Raw genomic sequence first — 17,062 nt, 5'->3', positions numbered from 1 at the left:
TTTTAAAGCCAAAATGAAAGTTTCTTTGCTTGTTCTTCTAGCCAGCATTATGGATTTCACTTTGTTTTTTCTTTTCAATGTTTTTCCTCCTGCTTTCCATATTCTTTTAAAATGCCAAATACTAAATTGTAAACTGGGAATAAGATATATTATGTAGATGTTTCTGACATGGGTTGTTTAAAATCATTACTCAGTGCAGTATGTGACACAGTCAAAGTAATCTCATCAGTCTTGCAGGCTAGAACAAAATAATTATGTACAGGATTACAAATGTAAACCTGTTCTCTCCTAGAATAGATTGAGTGTTCTAGCCTTGTGCCGTGCTTTGGTCCCCCAGTGATGTCAAAGTGTCAGCAGTCATTAAGAGAAAAACAGTATTTGCTTATTCATTGAGAGACAGGTGTCAAATCCGTACTTTACTTGACAGTATTTTTTTCTCCTTTAGCAGGAGGACGATTATTTCTCCTGTTCCTTCTTATTAGCTAAAGAAAATTAGCTTTATTTTTAGTGTCATTATGCTGCATTTTCTGTTTGCTTTGCTAAAATAGTAACTGTTTTAGTAAACAGTAGATACTAGTAATGTAGCATGCTAAGCAGTAAGCAAGGAAACTTTTTTTTTCTACTTACGCTTAGATTCTCCTAAAACAATGTTTTGGGAGCAAATGATGATGTATCTGATATTTTTGTAAAAGCTTATAAGTTTTTTTTAATATAAGCATTTGAATGATTCCTGTTCTGGGCCCCATGAGAGAGGAGCCCACAAAAAGGGCTGCACTGTAAATCCAGCAGAATAAAACTGAATAGCTAGTTCTGTGGCAGAGTTCTGATTTAATTAGCCTTTTTGTAAGTACAGTTCAGCTCTCTTTTTCTTTCTCAAAATAGTCATCGCATAACTGCCTCGATTTCAAGAGCAATTTTAGGAAATTACATTTTCAGTTTTATGAACAAGGGACTATTCAACTGTATGTTTTCTTTGTAATGAGGGTATCTGTGAATCTTCCTGTGTTTATAGTGATGATAAATAAATAATGACCTTTGTGTTTTCTTATATCATACCAATAGATGTAGCAGGTGTTATTCTCTTATGGCCACACGAACTTGCTGCGAATATGCAAACCAATGAAGTTGTTCTATTTATTGCCTGTTTTATTGAGTTTAGGTTTGGTTTTGCTTCCTTTTTTTCAATGTGATTACTAAAAATCAGGCTGACCATTCATTTCAAATGTTTCATCTCTAGCATGTCCTGGAGCACAACCCTTTATTCTTGTAAGCTTTAATGGAATTTAATCTGTTAAATGTAATTTTTCATCTTGCTGATCCAACTGGGAAGTCTGTAGGTTTGTTATATGTATTGAGTCTTTATTTCTCTGAAGTGCTACTGCATGCTGTTGATTGCCACTGAAAATCGGTTGTGTGTTTTTCTTAGGAAGTAGTGCATACACATTCACTTATTTAACAATCTGTTGCCTTTCTTGTATTTCAGTTTTCCAGTTTGACACCGAATTCTATATCAGTGGACTTGCACCTCTCTGCGACCAGCTTGTTATACTTTCATATGTAAAGGAGATTTCCGAAAAAACGGTAATTGTTTTTCTGTTAGAGTTTCTTCACAGCACTAAACTGCCCTGTGAGTTGGGCCTTTAAACTAGTCACACAAATCTGTTTATCTGTGAAAAAATTTGTAGTCTGCTGGTAGTGAACAGTGCTTGAAACTTCTTTGACCTACAAAATAGGGTCAGTGGAGGTGATGTTGAAGACCAGTGTACTTAACCTTGCAGAAGTCCTATCTGCGTTCCTTTATTTCTTGCAGAAGGCAGAGGAGGTCTCTAGATAGTCCTTCTCTCTCCTTCCCCTCCCCCCCTTCTCTCCTTTTCTCTCCTTTTCTCTCTTTTTTCCTGCTATTTCTGCACCAGACAAAACAAAGAATCTTTTTTAGCCGTAAGAGGGGCTTGCTGACACTGCATCTTAGAAGAAATGAGAGTAGTGAAGTTGATCAACTCAAGCAATAAGAGCCACTGTGGCGGCATAGGATGCACGATTGCGAGGAAGTGGCATCATCTCCCTTGCTTCCAAGACCTTTAGTTGTGTACACCCAGATACGTGTGTAGATAGGTAGAAATTAGAATTCATGTCAGCTGTTTTTCCTGTGCGCAGGTGAGTGCCGTGTCAGTCTCCAACATTTATTTCATATTGCCAAATAAAAGGCGAGGCAGTGGAAGAAATCCTTGAAGTTGCGGTGTGAGAACGGCAGATGCTCTTGATCATCTCTTTGATAGTAGGTCTGCATTAGACAACCATCACCATAGTAACCTTAAGCAACTGGGTGCACAAGTTGCTAGGCAATGAAATGCTGTAGGTTCAAACAAATGCTCAAGCCTGCTGAAATCAATAGGGTTAGCTTCCAGCTCTGCTGCAGGATGTCAGATTATTATTTCTTTATTTATATTAAGGAGAAAAATAATGTCATGGCAGTGTCTCCCAAGAGAGCCAGTGCGGTAGTCCTCTGGTGTGGGAGAGTTGGTGAAAGAAAAGGAGGTAAACAAATGGGATAAGGAAGGGGGAGGAAGAAATGGGTTGAAATGCTAGGGAGCAAGGAAATTGGGAAGCCACCGTTAATGAAGTAGCAGCATGGGAAAGGAACTAGTGTAAAGGAGGTAGTGACTGATAAAGGTTAAAGTCATTCTAACTGCTTCAGGAAAGAAAGATGAAAAGAGAATTTCAGGTGATACAATGGTAATAGAACATAGGAAAGAGATTTTTTTCATGTATTTGCTCTTAATTAGCCTTTTAAACAAACTCCAAATGCTGGATTTCGATAACTTCTCAGTCCTCTGGGTAACTCCAGTAAGGAAACAAAAGTACTCTCCTCCCTGACACCACATTGGTGCCCTAGTCTGGTGGGAACCCCTCTGTAACTGTCTTGGCTCCATGGAGCCTGAGCTGCCTGAGCTTGCAGCAGAAATGCTACTTGCTACAAATGCTGTTGGGTTGTGAGGAACACTGTTCTTCCTACGCTTGATTTCACAGCTTTCAGAGGACAGCTTCCTACTTGTTACAAATTGGATCAGAATTGAACTCATGGCTTGCTTTGATACTTTTTTCTTTTTTATTTTTTTTTTTTTTCTCACTTGCGCTGGAACAGCACAATTGAGAAAATAACCTGAGTGGTGCTGCTGCCGAATGGGTAGGCTAGAGCTGTGTAAATCCACTTTGTATGTCTCCTTGCTCTTTTATTCTGCATTTTGTTATAATTCACAGCCAGAAGTAGAAATTAGGGCATTGTCTTGGACCTTGACTTAATTAAAAATAGAGCTAGTTGAAGACGGTGGTTTCCCTTGGATGGAAGATGAAAATCCATTATGTCTTACCAGTACCACCTACATTGCACTTTAAAGTTCATGTTACTCTAAAATCGTCGGCACAGCAAGGGTTTTAGATTATTCTCAGATTAATTTTTCCCTCCTGCTGCTGGATGCTTAAAAGTGCAAACTTAAACACTAGCTAAAAACTCCCCATGTTCATCTTGGTACCAGAATATCATTGATTCACAGAGCTCTGTCTTTTGGGGCCTGGGCCCAGCTGAGAATGTGTCTTAAATTGTTCTGTTGCTTGTTGAATGCAATGGTTGATGATCATCTGTGATAGCCCTGACAACTTCTGTGACCAAGAGCAGAAAAATAGCAAGCAAACTCAGGGGAAGGGTTAGACCTGTGTCTTGTCTAAACCTCCTTCTCTGTGCTGATCTGTTCAAGGGAAGCAAGCCAAGACTAGGAATAACGTTCCTGTGTGTTTCAGATGTGATTACAGCTACTCTGTGGGGCACAACTTTGCAGGTTGTATGGTTCGCAACTGAGTACCCAGTACAAAGTACTGGGCTTTTGGGAATGTTTGCAGCTGTTGAATTTCAGCCTCATTTTTAGATGACCATCAGTTGGCATTGCTAAGGTAAATCGTGTAGGATGCAACTAAGATGTTGGTGTTTTTTCTAGGAGGTGGAGTGTTGTGCAAGGCCTAGACTGGATATTGTACAACCCCTACCTGAGTCCTGTGAAGAGATCTCTTCTGATGCACTAACAGTACGAGGATTTCAGGAAAATGAATGTAGAGATTATCATTTAGGTAGGTGTTCTTAATATTGTTTTGTTTTATTTTCATAACTTGGTTAAAAAAGACTTGATTTGGGAGGACTCAGCCTCCTTTTTCATTTTTATGCCATCTCATTGAATAACTATCTATAACTGCTTATGACACTGAAGTGTAAAGTGGAAATCCACAAGAACCAGTCACATGAAAGAAAACAAATGTGTATATTTAAACATCATGATTTGTAATGCCATCTATTAAGTCAGACATACTGGGGAAGGCAGAAATATACATCTTGTGTAACATCCAGTATCGTGGAAGGCAGTATCTTTGATGGAGATGTATTCAATATGTGATCCATTGGAGCTCTTGTGTCTCTTTGGACTCAAACAGCTTCAGGAATAGTGAAATGAGTGGTACAGTGTCTGGAAAAGCTCCTTTAGAGACAAAGATGGAATAAATAAGATGCACCTGGATCAACTTAAAAAGGGCACACTGATATTTAGCTTCCCTGTACTGACAAAGCTGTCGGTGTATAACAGACCCCAGAATGCTAAAATGTAATGAATAGAAACTGGAGTTTGGCAAGTTCAGCCTAGAAGATAAGTTTAATTATGTAACAGGCAGGAAGATTAAGCCCTGGCACAATATATACCAGAGTCTCTTAAATAAGGTGGGAGGGTGTTCTGATATATATGTTGTAGTTCAGAAAGATGAATGGCAAAGCTGATGCAGATTTCCTTGGTGAAGATTATATAGCCTGTGTTATACAGAAACATTCCTTCTGCCTTTTAAAATCCATGAATCTGATTTTTAAGCATCTTCTCTGGCAGCATGCTTCAAATCATAGGCTTGGCAGGCCTCTTTGTGTACATCAATGCCCTTAAGCCACTAGAAGTATAGTATATCTCCTCCTGATCTCCAAAACATCTCTGCTGCTATCAATAGAATTGGGATTTCTTTATACCTGTCCCTAAGCAGAACATTGATGTCCACAGTTGTACTTTTATGCTTAATGAGTGTTCTAGTTAATCTGACAAGGCTAAATTTTTTTGATGGCTTTAAAACAAACATTATTATGTGAATTGCTTATCAGTTCAGGAGTGTATTTGTATGCATGTGTAGATACAGATAAAGGATGGGAGGTGGGTTTTTTTCCTGTACCTACAAAATATTGATGGTGTTTCTTCATGGGTTCTGTGGAAGTAATAACTATTCTGAACAGTCATCTTCTGTGTCTGATTTTTACCTTTAAGTACATTTTTACTTTGAGCTTACTCAAAAATAAAGGCTTATGGTATAAGCAAATGCATTATACATAAAACCTTAACTTATAGCATTGCAAATGCATTGCTGTAATGATGTGCTGTGTCCCCAGGGGTTATGGCATCTATCATTTATGCTTTTGATGGCCTTGACCTTGATGGGGAGGATAAGTTTATTGCAGGCTATGTAGTGTAATAGTCCTCTAAAAGTATAATAATGTGTTCTAAACCATCATAAAGTTTACACATAGTGGATGAATCAGAATTTGCAATAAGCTGTAGTGATTTTTTTTTTAAAGATATTTTGCCATTTAAACCAGTTTTAATTTATTGGAGAATACAGCTTCCCAAACAAGCATGTTCTGCAGGAGTAGCCTTGCTGTCTTCCTTGCATCTCCTCTTTCTAAATTTCCCTCAAGGGTGTACTAAAAAGCAGGGCTTTACTTAAGGAAAATATAATAATAATAAAACTGTGTATGCATTTGCAGAGTATTCGGAGGGTGAATCACTTTTTTATATCATCAGCCCAAGAGATGTGGTTGTGGCTAAAGAGCGGGACCAAGATGACCACATTGACTGGCTTCTTGAAAAGAAGAAATACGAAGTAATTTTTACAACATTCTTTCCTTCAGGCTTTCTTGGTTTGGAAATTGGAGTGGCATGATGAACTTTGCTAGGTCATTTGGATTGGATAGTTTCTGTTCACGTAGTCATTAACAAAATGCTTGTAAAGGGTAGGAGTTGACTATACATCTCTTCATCTCTCTGGAGAGTTAGTCTTCCTACTGAAACAACTCATCAGAATTGTACCCAAGTGAGATAGCTGAATTAGATGCTGTGAATGCTGCTCTCAGCATCAGATATGAAATGTATTAGCTGTCACTGAAAATTACTAAAGCTGGTTTTTGGCTTTAAAGCAGCAGAACAGTTAACTAATGAGCTATGTGGACATTTTTCTAGATCTATCCCAACTAAAGAGGGAAGGCAGATGGACCTGATGAGTGATATTAGATTTTTCCCATTCTATATTACTTCCACTATAAAAGGTTGTGTTAGAGTACTGTGCATTGCTCTGCGTTACTTGCCTTCAGTGTTGAAGCTTTTAAGAGTAAAATAATATGGGCTCGAACTGTAGGTATTGGTGCTCAAAGTAGTGTTACTCCCCAAAAAGCAGAGCCGATATTAAAAAACAAGGATATACAGCTCCCTTGGAAAAAAAGCAGCTCAGTATTTGGTTGCATAAATATTGGTGTGTATCATGCACCTAGTGTTCCAGTTTCTGATGTCCTGAAGTTAATGACTTAGAACACTTGTTACGATGCATAAAGTAACTTGCAAATTCCTATTTACGTGTTATTTGTTGGATGCCCATTATAGAAAAAAATATGCGGGAAAGCCATTCAGCATGTATTCCTTTTGTTAATGCAATCACGATATTCCTCATGCAGATTTGTTTAAATCCTTGTGGATGGTTTTGCATCTGAATGGCAAACTCATATGATGAGTGCAGTTGAGTGCAGTTTTGCAGTTTATGTAAATCACAGCATTTGGTCCCTGAAGACTCCAGTAATTTGCAAGTGACAGCTGTGCGTGTGCCTTTATGAAAGCCATTCAAGGTAGTAGATAGATTGTGTGTTATGATGTATGTTAAAGTTTTCATTTTGTTTGTAAAAGTGCCAGCTTTGTTTCTCTGAAAGAAGTAGAATGGCAAATGGTACTTAAATATAAATCAGTCTGGAGAAGACTTTTGGTCTGCGGAAGTGAAAGGTAGCCTTCCCCCACCCCCTTTCCTGATGATTTTTTTCACAGGTTTTGGTAGTGAAGGGTTCTCATTTGAAAATGATCCAATGCGATTGCATTGTCTGTTTTGTTGTAATCTTGCGATTTGATCCTAATATAGTAATGTGGAGTGAACCCAGATGGAAACAAAAGTAGTTTTCTCTTCGGTTGACTGCTTTTGTTTGAGTATGAATTCAAAGCTGTTCATCCAACCATGGCATTAAAAAATTCTAGTGCTTCAAACACCCTGCTCTGAAAAATAGTTGATTTATGCAGTTCTAGAGCTTTCTGTATTGAAAGTTTGTGTATTTGGCTAGTATCTCCGTTTTCTACTTTTTTAATATAGGAAGCTTTGATGGCAGCTGAGATCAGTCAGAAAACCATAAAAAAGCACAAGATTTTGGTAAGTCTCAAAACTTCTATTCAAACAAAATATCTGACGTCTTTTAGAATGCTGTGAGATACTACAAATACATTCCCTGTTCTGTATTGCACCAGACAATAGCTGTTAGGCATACTCCAACTAGCATTCGATTTCTTGGTTTCAGCTGCAGAACAGGAATGCTAAGATGTGAAACACGAAAGGATCTGGATTTTATGAAGGTGCTATTGACATGAAAAAGAAGAGAATTCCACTTCTCTGATTGCTGATGGGGTTTTTGTTTGCTTTTACTTCTGTATTAAATTTGCTCTTGTTTCAAGTAACACACAGTATTGCAATATTAAGAGATTGGGTGGGGGGTGACACATTTCTCTTTAACTTGTACATGTGACAGGGTTTTGGCACAAGTTTAAAAGGTGCAATTGGAAGACCTTCTAAATGCTATTGAAATTCAGGTGCAGTTTTACACCTAGCTCTCTCATATTGCTTTGCAATTCTCATTATTTTGCATAGTTAAGCTCCTTTTCTCCTGTGTAGTTATTTCCAGTGTTTATAGTCCCTTCACAGAGCAACAAAGGCTATTGATGTTTAAGACAAAAGAAGGGGGGTAATGTAATAGCCACAAAAGCATCGCTAATTTTAGCTCTTTTTTTTGTTTGTTTGAATTGACATCAGTGTGATCACATTGGTATTTCATTAATACTGCTGCATTTTTAAATGGAAGTTTGTATTTAAGTACAAAGTGTTAGAAAATGTGTTTAATTTTTAGCCATATCACTGCTATAATATATCCACTGTATATCAGTATGTCTTAAAAATTCTTCTTGTGTAGTCCAGAAGTTGAATCAAGACCTAATAGCATGCCATCACCTATCACAGAGTTTGTATGATTTAGCTGCTCCGTGACCCTTGCAAAAGATGTAAAGAATTCTTAAAGGAGGTCCTTGGCAATACATTAGGAGAAGAAAGAAAAAAAAAAAAAAACTTTTCTCTTGCTTTGCAGAAATTTGCTCTGCTAGGATGAAATTCAGTGTGGGTATATACAAGCAGAGTTGTTGAGTGTTTGGTCTCTAATGCAAAACCCACAGAACGTGTTGGGGGAAAAAATGTTGACATCAAGCCCTAAGTGGAGGATTAGTGGTACAGGAATTTAAAACAACTTATGTTCTCACTGCCCAGCAGCTATCAGACCAATGACACCACACTCACACAACCTGTCTGGTGGTCTTGAGGATTTTTTAGGTTGCAGTAATGATCACTGTCCTTCTGCACCTCTTGAGCAGAATGCAAGGGTCCTAAACAACCACAGATGTACAGCTCCTTTCCTTACACTGTCTTCTCTGCTCACTGAGGAGCTGGCCTGCAGGAGAAAGAGGCTGACAAAAATCTTCATTCTTGAGAATGGTGAAGTTGAAAATACAAAGGTGGTTCCTATAGTGGAATGAAATGCTAAAATCTGGTGTATGTGCATGATTTTTTTTTTTAAACTTTGTAGTAGATTGGCCAATTGAAGTTGTTGGATACCTCTGTTCATATTCTGCTCCACTTGGAACTGTCCTTGATATTGATCAAAAATTTATGTTGTGCCTCAGAACACCCAAATGTTTATTTTTGTAGGAAACAAAGAGTTGTTTTTATTGTACAGCTCTTTTTTTTTTTTTTTTTTTTTTTTTCCTGGAAACAATGTGCTTTTAGTGATGTGATTCTTAAATTATGCAGTGGGTACACTGGGTTTGAGACCAGTGTTGAGATTACAGCAGAAGGGATGGTTATTTTGCCAAAATTTTAATATATTAAATGCTTACCAGAAAAATTTTACAGCTGACCTGTGTGATAAACTTGAGAAGGGGAATTCAGTATGTAATATTACGTAATAAACTTGCTAAATTCTCAGTAGTGCCTTTACTTTATAGAGCAGCACTAGGGTTTATATTCTCAACCAATGTTTTTCCCACCTGCAGACTTTGTGTTGACAAAGTAAGTGTCTCATACCATGGCTGGTAGTTTTCTTTTTGAGGTAACTAATGCAAGCACTGAATATCAGCTAGTTGTTTTGAACAATCCTTAATATGTCTTCTCAGCATTTATGAGTTTATGAGAATTAATTAAAAGAGCATCTTAATTTGAACACAAGTGGTCTGTGCAAGTATTGTATTGACTGTTCTGTGGGCCCTACATCTAAAGGAGAACTCAGGGTATCCACTTAGGGCCTGGTGCTTGACTTAACAGCAGTGCATACAACTGGAATGATAGTTATTGTGAGAGTCAAGTAGCTGACTTCCAAACTTTTATAACTAATTCTTTATTTTTATTCCCTTTAGGACATTGGCTTAGCCTATATAAATCACCTAGTGGAGAAAGGAGAGTATGACATGGCTGCTCGGTAACTTAGTATTAGATTTTCTTTGCTGGCTAAAGTGTGTCGGAGGGAGGGGGCACAAAACAAAAGCAAATTATTGATTCTGAAGTATTTTGTGATATTGATTTTCTATGTGTTCTGGAGTTTCTGAAGTTCCAAAACATACAGATGTATTACTGTTCCCTATGTTTTCTTGCCTGTAGTGACTCAAAAGTTACTGTAAACTTTCTGAAGTTTAGCTAGAATTGAGGCATATATATTTTTGAAAGACAGCCTTGATTTTTCAAAGTCACACTAGATTTTCAAAACTAAGGTTTTCTTTGGATATTGATAATCTAAGTTTATTAGTGTGTCATTACATGTAAGACCATCAGAAAATAATTTGTGGTTATGTGGGTGTAAACAAAAATGTCAAATATGGGTATCTAAAGTAAGGATCAGAAATTACCTGAGGTTTGTGTTTTCATGTATGTGTAAGCGTAAGCATATCTTTTTAAGCGCTCAATTTTTCTCAACTGAGATTTAAAAACTTCACTCATAAAGCTAATATGGCCCTAATCAATAAGGGTGAATGCATAGTAAGCAGTTAAGTCCTCTTGGATGCAACAAAATTGTAAGATCTGAAAGGAGGAATACCTGGTATGCTCTGCTTGAAGCGATGGTTGCCAAAGTAAGTCACCTTTGAAAGTGTCTGTATAGGGAGAAGAAAGAAAAAGGAATCCTTGCAGTAATGCTGTCACATTTGTATTATTCTATGTACCTACTTTTGGTTCTCTCCCCTTTCATCTTCCTTCCAGAAAGTGCCAGAAAATTCTTGGCAGAAACACAGAACTCTGGGAATTTGAAGTTTACAAGTTTAAAGAAATAGGTCAGCTTAAGGTAAGTTAATTTCTGTCTCTGCACTCAAGTAATTGGTATGCTGTATTTACCGTATGTTTTGACCAAGTATCTAAAGGCTTGTATTTAATGGCCGTAGTGTGGTAGCAGGATACAACACTGCCCTTGAAATTCCTGCCCAGACCTCTAGTTGTACAGTAGTCTTTCAGATTGATGTGTATATGTTAACATGCCTCAGAACAGGGTTGGAGGCATAGCACATCCAGCTACTCAGCTACCTATTTTTAACTTGTTGACAGCCCCCAAGTAAAAGACCCACCCCTAAGGCCTTTACTTGCAAAGATGGTCACAGTTAAATTTATCTTTCCCATTTGCTTTTCACTTCCTTCCAGTATGTCCCGAAAAATCCTACCCAAACTCCTAAGGAAAATAGCCTCTGTGGGTGCCAGCCTTTCCTCAAAATCCAAGTACCTTGCAACAGAGCTTTTAAGTGTCAAAGAACAGTTAAATTGCAAAGCAACAAGGAAAACCTATGCTGTGTGCTAGAAATGGTGGCAAGAAAGAGGATCAGTCTGCCCTGTCTTGTGTTTTCCCTGGTCGCAAGCCAGCTACCATAACAGTATACGTTTAATGTGAGATTCTCAGTTAATAAATTGCCCAGGACATAAGGCTATAGCGCTCTCACTGCCAAACCAGTAGAAAACATTATGCACACTCCCTTTGGTAACACGTGTACATTTATTTCTGAATTTTATGTCTTCCTATTCAAACTCAATGAGCCAAAAAGGACATATTATTAAGATCTCACAGCATGCAGTCCCTTGCTAGTTTTAAGCTGTTTAATTCTGTTCAAAGAGCGAAAATGTTTCAGCATTACAGTTTTCAGAAATGTCTGGCTTTTGTTTTAGAGCCAGTCCAGTGCAAGAACAGTCTTGCCTTTTGTATGAGTTCTTAGTGGTTCGGTGCACTCTTTGCCACCTTGGAAGATGAAATCTCATGTTTCTCTCTCTTTATTTCAATCCAGTAAAGGACCTGAGTGCAGGTACAGGTGAAATTTTGATACACTGCTTCTTAGTCCTTTTAGGTTTATTTTGTTTTTTAGATGCAAGTGTTTGGAATGGATGTTTTTTCTTGTCTCCACTTATGTCATCCAGCAGACTGTAAAATATAAAAATATTTGCAGGTTTGCTGCAAAAACATCTCGGCTAAATTACTGCCTTTCTAAACAGTTGGTTGTTTTCAGCCCCTTGAAAGTGGACTTAGAAAAATATAAGATGCAGTCTGTTACATTATTCCAGCTTCAAGTTGCAGTTCTAGATGATGCCTCTCTTATTTTACTATTTCAATTGCATATAACTTTTTCCCAAGTTCCTAAAGTTACCTGAATATCATAAAGGATGAACTAAGTTAAGCCAAATCTAAATGAAGCCGTTGTTGTAATGCTTGGGGTCGCTTGTATGCTATTTGGAATTTTTACCTATTTACCCAACCAGCAGGTATTAAACACAGTAGTGTAATTGGGCTATGATGGCTTTAAGCCCTGATGAGGAGACTCTGTTTGAGGTTTGGAGACAAGATGTATTTTGAAAGGGAATTTTTCTTAAAGAATTTGCACTGCAGGTAAGTGGTTGCCTGAAATCTTGACGTTTCCAATCTAATGTGATTAGCCAATAGCTAAGGTGGTAGTAAAATGAAAGGTTTAAACTTCCCTTCCTGCAGAGGGACTAATTAGTGATACCCCAATGTGGGGCGAGTGTCTTGTTTGTTTGCTTGTGGGTTTAGGGGGTTTTTGAATGTTCTGTACTAAAAGACCCTGTTTGGCTACCAGAGGCTGCATTTTGGTATCTTGATGTCTCTCCTCTCTTCAGTGAATGTCCTCTGGCAAACCTTGTTATGGTAGTTTCAAGATTTTAGAGCCTTGCAATGATCTGCTCCTCTCCTCCTCCAGTAGCGGTGGTTTGTGGAGTTACATGTTAGTGCTCAAGTCACTTCAGTGTAAAATCCAATGTCTCAGCTCAAACAGCTGAGGAAGGTGGATTCAAAGGAAGATGCCAAACTCTGTGAGTGCTGGCCGTTGTGCCATGAGGGATACACTCCATTCTGTTGACTCTGCTGTGACAGCAGTGACTTTCAGCAGGGGTGTAGAATGATCAGCTGGCGGCAGCAATGCTTTAATGACCAAAATGTTGGCTAGAGGACACATGAAGGACTTCACCTGACTGTGGTGGGCATAGCATAGAGCAGCATTATCCAGACAGCCTCTTTCATCTCATAGGTATCCTCTGAGGAATAAATAATTGTGGTTTGGGCTTATTGGTGAAATGTTTTAGGCTATCCCATGTCAACTTTTATATGGGCTTTCTTGTGTATACCCTGTCCTTATACCTATTGATCAAAAGTCTGAAAGCAGGTCTTAAGAAAAAAAAAAAAGAAAATATTTCTGTGTACGGTATACTTTTTTTATTTAAAGTCACTTTCACCATGTGATTCGGGAATTGATACAAAGGCATCCTGATTCTGGAGCTTTTTTGTCTGACCTCGCTCCTTAACTACTGCTTAAAAATAAAATAGGAAGAGTTTTTAACTTCCAGCATGGGTCTTAGTTCACCTTTGTGCCTAGGCTTAAAAATAACTTGGATGCTTCTCAGTCTTTATTGAGCACCGGGGCCAAACTGCAGGACGTGGTTGTGCTTTACCTTCAAAGCAGTGGGACTTGAGGCAGGAGAGATTTCCTTCCCAAGGCAGCCTGGCCCCCATGCAATGAGGCAGCTGCACTGCTCCTCAGCTCGCTCTGCGACCAAACCACAGCCAAGAGTTGCAGCAAAGCCTGCCGGGTGAGGCTGTTCATTTAAGAGGTGGCAGGAAGGTAGAAAGTGGGAATGAAAACAGCTGTTGGAGAATGTCCTCTGCCTTCGAGTCTCCAGCTGATGTCCAGCCTGCTTTCTTTATGGCTGGAAGAGGCTTTTTTATGAGGCATCAGGAATATGATTCCGCAGGGCAGCTGGCAAGACTATGCCCTGAGTTAGCTATTAAATTCTGTGACAGACGGTAGGAGCTGATCTTGGCAGCATGCTACGTTGTGAAGTCTGCCCAAGCTCGAACAGCATGGGGAGAGAAGAGGTCTCCTGTGAGCAATGAACTTCTAATTTTTGCAAAGTCATTAACAATGCTTTTTTTATTGATCTTTTATTTTTCCCTCCTTTTTCACCTACAGATGGAAGACTTCAATGAAATATGTAACTTAGGCAATTGTTTTGATTTAAATACTAGGAGAATTTGTTGTGAATAGTCATTGCTGTCTGTAAAACTGCAAAAAAATTTGATGTAGTGAGGCATTATTTCTCCTGCTTTGTTCCAGCAACTTCAGTAACAAAATGCTACTGCACCAGGTGCCGTTAGTGGGCAACAGGCAACATCTCTGAGTGTTTGGAGGAATTTCATCAGTGTTGGGCCTTCAGCTACAAACCCCAAAGTCCCAACACAGCTGGTAGCAGTAGGGTTTATTTTGGCGGGTGGTAATAACCTTGGCCTCTAGTTGCATGGAATAATAGTGCTAATAAGATGCTGTGCTGAAATTCCAGGGTATGAGCTGATTCATTGTGGCAGGTTCTTGTCTCCTGGCAGCCAGAATGCAATTCCTTAACACCTCCTGTAGAGCAACAGATCACACGCCTTCACCCTTTCCATGGAGAGATGTATTCTCAAATTAATTTTCATTTGGGTTCGTAAAAATAGCTGGCAAAACAGAACTCTTCATAAAATGTAGTGACCTCACATTAAGTCTTAAATCAAAAGTACCCATTTTTCAGCTAATGAATGCTTATACCTTTTTACAAGATGTAAGACCAAGACTGGACAAGATGGATTTTGAAAACTTTCTTCTTTTGAGGGGTCTTGTATGGGTTTTATTTTCTAGATGACTAACAGCAAATATTCCGACTTCTCTAAGTGTAATGACTGACTCTCCCATTCTAACTAGTACCTTACCACCTATCTTTCTAATGATAATTTCAGAGAAGTAATACAATTCCAATGTGTGCAATCCTAAAGTAAATAACTTCAGGATACTGCTTACAAATATGAATATACAGCGCTTCCAGGGTTTACCAAGAGCCATGTTTTGCGTGTAGCTTTGGTTTTTTTGTTTCACAATTCTTTTTTTCTATCATCAGTGTAACAGGATGTTACATGCCATTCACCTTCTGACACTTTGTTCTCTTTGGTCCTATAGGCAATTAGTCGTTACTTGCCCAGACGGGATCCAGTTTTGAAACCTCTGATCTATGAAATGGTCCTGCATGAGTTTTTGGAGAGTGACTATGAGGTACTGCAGCCTGACGTGTCCACATGTAATGGCTATTGCCAGCCAAACACCCTCAGCAATTTAGAATTCTGACAGCAAATTCTCTGTTGTATTTGAACAGATCATCAATGGACAGTTCCACAATAATGAAAAGATTAAAAAGATGAATTTTGGTTTTGTTTTTTAAGAGAATAAGTAGAACGTTCTTAAGAGTGCGCAAATACTATGAGATGGCTTATTATAAACACTATTATGTTTAGTTTGTTTAATGTAGCATAAGTGGTTGAGGTGCTGCACGAAGCCTACAGCACCTGAAAGAGACTCAACTTCATGAATCTTAATGACATTGCCCTAAGAAGGAAAATCTGTGTTCTACACTGTGCACGTCTGTGGGCACGTAAAAGTGGCTTACAGGTGAAGCACAGCAGGTATCATCTCAGAGGCTTAGCTGAAGCTTTGATGTTTTGAAACGTTCCTTAGGCAGTTCTTTCTATTGCTGTTACAATCTCTTACACTTTTAGGGTTTTGCAACCCTGATAAAAGAGTGGCCTGGAGATCTCTACAACAACACAATCATAGTTCAAGCTGTAGTGGATCACCTGAAGAAAGATCCACAGAACAGGACTTTGCTACGAACGCTTGCAGAATTGTAAGTACAATTTTAAACTCCTGTTGCAAAAAGTAAGCTTGAAATAGTGTACTGTAGTTGATAAATATCTGCCTAACTCTTAACAGAAATACCTGCTTTGCTGCAGTCTACAGCATATCGACGCTCTCTCCTCCACTCTGCTGATTGCACAGCTTAGCAGTTCTTTTCCCTTCCTTACAGAGTGTACACTGAGTATGAAAGCAAAGAGTTTAGTGTAAGATTGTATTATCTGCTCCTCTTTCCAAAGCAAATAGCTAGCATTCTTCTTTGCTGTCAGAGGAAGCCTCTTCTGTGAAGTGTGCATTTCAGAATTACCCACAGGAAAATAAAATGGTGTTTTTTCCCCACTATTTCAAAAGTAGTATATTTAGGTTTACTGCGTGGCTGGAAATATGTGACTGGAAAATGTGCCAAAACTGATCTGGTTCTAGGCTATGTTTTTTAGCTCTGAAGAGAGTTCCAATTAGTTTCCAAAAATAGAAAAACTAGTGTTTTGTGTGGCTTCCCCTGTGGTCTGAAAACAGGAAAATGAAAATGTAGAGAACCAAGGTCAGAACACAAATGTGGTGGCTGGTATAAAAGAGTTGAAATTAGTGTTACCCAGTGTTTTATTTTCCTTTAACAAAAATTAATCACAGCAACTATTTAGATATTTATCAAATCAAGTAGCATCCTAACAAGCTTTGTATCCTAGAGTATATTTATATTTTCCCTCACAGGTGATTTTCCTACACTTAGATATGTAAGATCACATGTATTATAACATTGTTTTTTATCAGATATACTTACGACCAGCGCTATGGCAGAGCCTTAGAAATTTACCTAACTCTGAGGCACAAAGATGTCTTCCAGTTGATCCACAAGCACAATCTTTTCAGTTCTATCAGAGACAAAATTGTTCTGCTCATGGATTTTGATTCAGAGGTATGGTGATCCTAATGATTTTATATTCACTTTCCACTAGAGATATTTTAACAGATTAAAAATAGATGAGCTAAAGATAGTGTTAAGGCAGAGAGTGTGTTTGCTGTGTCTGGATACATTCTGATGTAAGGAAGATGACATTTGCCTAGACTGCAAAATAATTGACCCAAGGATGATTTTTTTCCTTTGTATTTCCATTTGAGTATCACTCATAGTGAGAAGAGTGCCAGATCCAAGATCATTGTTGTGATTCTCAGGTAGACTTTCACCACAATATTCTTTTTGCATTTCTAATCAAATAATGCTATTAATAAGCCAAAGGAAGGAGGCAGTGAATTTATTGTGAGGCATATGTTAAATATACTTGCCACTTCTCTTTCACTGCAGTCAATTAATCTGCTTCTGAAAGTTTGCAAGGTTATTAACCCAAATTCCAAAAATCAAGAAGTGTGCATTTTGTGCTGAATTCAATCTTCTTTCT

The 17,062-nt window shown here is 38.3% G+C and overlaps 1 protein-coding gene across 2 annotated transcripts in view; it reads left to right on the top strand.

Moving 5' to 3' along the window:
• VPS41 (VPS41 subunit of HOPS complex) overlaps nucleotides 1–17,062 on the top strand; it is a 109,462-nt gene that overhangs the window by 70,848 nt on the left and 21,552 nt on the right. For both annotated transcript variants that reach the window (XM_075054181.1, XM_075054169.1), the window contains exons 11-19: nucleotides 1,484–1,581; nucleotides 3,990–4,119; nucleotides 5,837–5,952; nucleotides 7,474–7,530; nucleotides 9,831–9,892; nucleotides 10,666–10,747; nucleotides 14,937–15,029; nucleotides 15,530–15,657; nucleotides 16,437–16,581. In XM_075054181.1, the coding sequence (XP_074910282.1) occupies nucleotides 1,484–1,581; nucleotides 3,990–4,119; nucleotides 5,837–5,952; nucleotides 7,474–7,530; nucleotides 9,831–9,892; nucleotides 10,666–10,747; nucleotides 14,937–15,029; nucleotides 15,530–15,657; nucleotides 16,437–16,581 (911 nt within the window). The remainder of the gene's footprint in view (nucleotides 1–1,483; nucleotides 1,582–3,989; nucleotides 4,120–5,836; nucleotides 5,953–7,473; nucleotides 7,531–9,830; nucleotides 9,893–10,665; nucleotides 10,748–14,936; nucleotides 15,030–15,529; nucleotides 15,658–16,436; nucleotides 16,582–17,062) is intronic.

Source organism: Buteo buteo, chromosome 2, assembly GCF_964188355.1.
Source record: "Buteo buteo chromosome 2, bButBut1.hap1.1, whole genome shotgun sequence".
Classification (NCBI taxonomy): domain Eukaryota; kingdom Metazoa; phylum Chordata; class Aves; order Accipitriformes; family Accipitridae; genus Buteo; species Buteo buteo.
The sequence above is the reverse complement of the archived record's forward strand: the minus strand, read 5'-3'. Positions and strand labels throughout refer to the sequence as shown.